Genomic DNA, 3,655 nt, shown 5'->3' with positions numbered 1-3,655 from the left:
TATTATGTGTTTGTGCATGACTTTGTGTCCAACACCCGCAGATTTTAGCTGAATTGAACAGTTTTGTTGAGGCGTCCGGAAAACATAGAAACTCTGCATATATTTAGCGCTGGAATGCGGAACGGAAACAGCATGTCGTGATGTTCCGTGAGTGGTAGATATTGATACATGGATTAGAATAAAAAAGGAAAGAGTGCGCCCGCGCGCGTGTGCCTGTTCCGCGTTCAGTGGAAATCCGGGGTCAGCCTTTATCACTTGTCACTTTTAATGCAGTACATTTGTAATAAGAAACAGTTCAACTAATTCTCCACGCATTTATTAAATAGATGGAAATATGTGCAGAACTCACAAAAGTGACCTAAAATAAAGGAGCTGGGCGGATCTCTCAACGAGGTGGCTTGTTGCAGTTAGCCACATTTTTAGAACTGTCTGCATAATTTTATTTACAATGAATAAATAATCATTTATTAACGTTTAATAATCGATTTTAAAATTGCACGTCCGAATTGCGATGCATCAAAAAATCGATAATTTCAAGCAAATCTTAAGGGTATTCATGTGTGATTTCTACAAGCGTCTGTACATGTAGAAGAAGGAGAAACACGGGCACGTCTGGAGGACTCGCCTCCATCTTTCCAGTGGTTAGCTCCGGCTGTTATGAAGCTGGCTGTGGCGCGTTCTTTCTGACATCACTTCCTGTATGGGGCACGGTCTTTCTGACTTTACTTCCTCTCCGAACTCAATTTGTAAACAATCAATGAGTCCATACAAAACTAAGAGCCGGAGATTCAAGAAATACACGGCACACTTACCCGTGTAAACATTTATCCAAGGAGGGAAATCTTAAAAGGATAGTTTAGTGTGGCAGAAACGAAGCTTAGGCTAAACAATTATTCGTTTAAGGCAGTGGTTCTCAATCTTTTTTCAGTGATGTACCCCCTGTGAATATTTTTTTAATTCAAATACCCCCTAAACAGAGCAAAGCATTTTTGGTTGAAAAAAAGAGATAAAGAAGTCAAATACAGCACTATGTCATTAGTTTCTGATTTATTAAATTGTATAACAGTGCAAAATACTGCTCATTTTTAGTGGTCTTTCTTGAACTATTTGGAAAAAAAGATATAAAAATAACTAAAAACTTGTTGAAAAATAAACAAGTGATTCCATTATAGACAAAGATTTCTACACATACAAGTAATCATCAGCTTAAAGTGCCCTCTTTGGGGATTGTAATAGAGATCCATCTGGATTCATGAACTTAATTCTAAACATTTCTTCACAAAAAAAGAAATCTTTAACACCAATGTTTATGAAACATGTCCACAAAAATCTAGCTGTCAACACTGAATATTGCATTGTTGCATTTCTTTTCACAGTTCATGAACTTACATTCATATTTTGTTGAAGTATTACTCAATAAATATATTTATAAAGGATTTTTGAATTGTTGCTATTTTTTAGAACATTTTTGAAAAATCTCACCTACCCCTTGGAATACCTTAAAGCAGTGGTTCTCAACCTTTTTTCAGTGATGTACCCCCTGTGAACATGTTTTTAATTCAAGTACCCCCTAGTCAGAGCAAAGCATTTTTGGTTGAAAAAAGAGATAAACAAGTAAAATACAGCACTATGTCATCAGTTTCTAATTTATTAAATTGTATAACAGTGCAAAATATTGCTCATTTGTAGTGGTCTTTCTTGAACTATTTGGAAAAAAAGATATAAAAATAACTAAAAATGTGTTGAAAAATAAACAAGTCATTCAATTATAAATAAATAATTTCTACACACAGAAGAAATCATCAACTTAAAGTGCCCTCTTTGGGGATTGTAATACAGATCCATCTGGATTCATGAACTTAATCCTAAACATTTCTTCACAAAAAAAGAAATCTTTAACATCAATATTTATGGAACATGTCCACACACAATCTAGCTGTCAACACTGAATATTGCATTGTTGCATTTCTTTTCACAGTTTATGAACTTACATTCATATTTTGTTGAAGTATTATTCACTAAATATATTTTAAAAGGATTTTTGAATTGTTGCTATTTTTCGAACATTTTTGAAAAATCTCACCTACCCCTTGGCATTACTTAAAGTACCCCCAGGGGTACGCTTACCCCCATTTGAGGACCACTGGTTTAAGGGGTTGTAGGGATCAGTGTAGACATGGCCTCAGGGTGTGATGGGGGGCGGTTCAGGATTCTTGTGTAACGGGTCCCAGAATTTTGTACTATGGCCCTGCTGATAAATACCATTTTGACCTAATGAGTGCATGGCCACATCCCTGCAGGGGGGGATATCTGACATATGAAAGACGCCTGAGTATTCATTTAAATGTCACTGCCACCTTGGAGGCTCCATGAATGTGTGAAAAGCATGCATGATTTTTGTGCAAATACAAACACATAAACGAGAAGAAAACCTTGAAGGTCTACAGTTATGCAGTGTGCCTCCACCTGGGTGCCCATTGACAAATTCAATGTGTGCACAGAGAAATGTGATCATTCATTATAATAATTTAACTCATAGACCAAGACCATTTCATTGAAGCAATTGGAGAACAAATACAACATGTGGAAAGAAAAATAGCAAAACTAATGACAATATGAAGGTGTTTATCTTACCGAATAAGCTGTTAGTGAAGCCATCCCAAACGCACGTTATGTGGCTCCAGATCCACTCGCCTTTGACGCACGAAACAAATGTAAAGTTTATTCCGATGACCGAAACCAGCAAGTCGCTCAAACTTATATTGACCAGCAGCAAATTGGTCGGCGTTCTGAGCCGCTTGAATCTGCAGTAAAGTACGATGACAACAACGTTGTTGCACACGCCAAACACTCCGATGGTTCCGATGGCGAAGGCGAGAAGTTTGTAGGTGCCAGTCGAAAAGATGTCATTTTCGGCGCTTCTAGTGTCGTTGTCAGAATTCATCGCGGGGATATATATATACATATATAAGAAGTCTGGCGTCGGGCATGGTGGTCGTGAGCTGGTTCGCGTTCGAGCCCCGCGCGCACATCAGCACTGTCAAACGGACACACGAGACAACACGCCTCCAAGGAAGTGGCAACTGTCACGTGACACACGTCACACACCTAAATTAACTACAACTTGTTTCTGTTTACGCACAAATACTCTATTAATGATGGATTGTCCATCCATTCATTTTCTACCGCTTATTCCCTTTTGGGGTCGCGGGGGGCTCTGGCGCATATCTCAGCTACAATCGGGCGGAAGGCGGGGTACACTGTAATTACTGAAAATATTATTTAATATATCCTATACTTTTATTTTGAAAACTAAAACTCAATCACCGACCTCATACATACTATAGCACATATAGTTTATTTTAATGTTATTGTGTTTGTTTTATTGAACAATTTAACACACACACAAAATATACACACACATTAAGGCACTTCCAATACTTTCCAATATTACGAATATTGAGGAGGTTGAGCACATCAACAAATGTTAAATAAAAAGACACGCACCTAGGGATAGGTTGATTGGCAACACTAAATTGGCCCTAGTGTGTGAATGTGAGTGTGAATGTTGTCTGTCTATCTGTGTTGGCCCTGTGATGAGGTGGCAACTTGTCCGGAGTGTACACCGCCTTCCGCCCAATTGTAGCTGAGATAG

At 38.1% G+C, this 3,655-nt stretch overlaps 1 protein-coding gene across 1 annotated transcript in view; it reads right to left on the bottom strand.

The window, feature by feature from the left end:
* The window catches only part of opn3 (opsin 3), a 23,485-nt gene extending 20,424 nt beyond the window's left edge, over positions 1-3,061 (bottom strand). The window contains exon 1 of the mRNA XM_061910845.1: positions 2,635-3,061. Coding sequence (XP_061766829.1) covers positions 2,635-2,965 — 331 coding nt within the window. The 5' untranslated portion in view covers positions 2,966-3,061. The remainder of the gene's footprint in view (positions 1-2,634) is intronic.
* Positions 3,062-3,655: the final 594 nt, after the last annotated feature.

Source organism: Nerophis ophidion, linkage group LG09 (genome assembly GCF_033978795.1).
Source record: "Nerophis ophidion isolate RoL-2023_Sa linkage group LG09, RoL_Noph_v1.0, whole genome shotgun sequence".
Taxonomy (NCBI): domain Eukaryota; kingdom Metazoa; phylum Chordata; class Actinopteri; order Syngnathiformes; family Syngnathidae; genus Nerophis; species Nerophis ophidion.
Note: the sequence above shows the minus strand (reverse complement) of the source record. Positions and strands in the feature narration are given on the sequence as shown.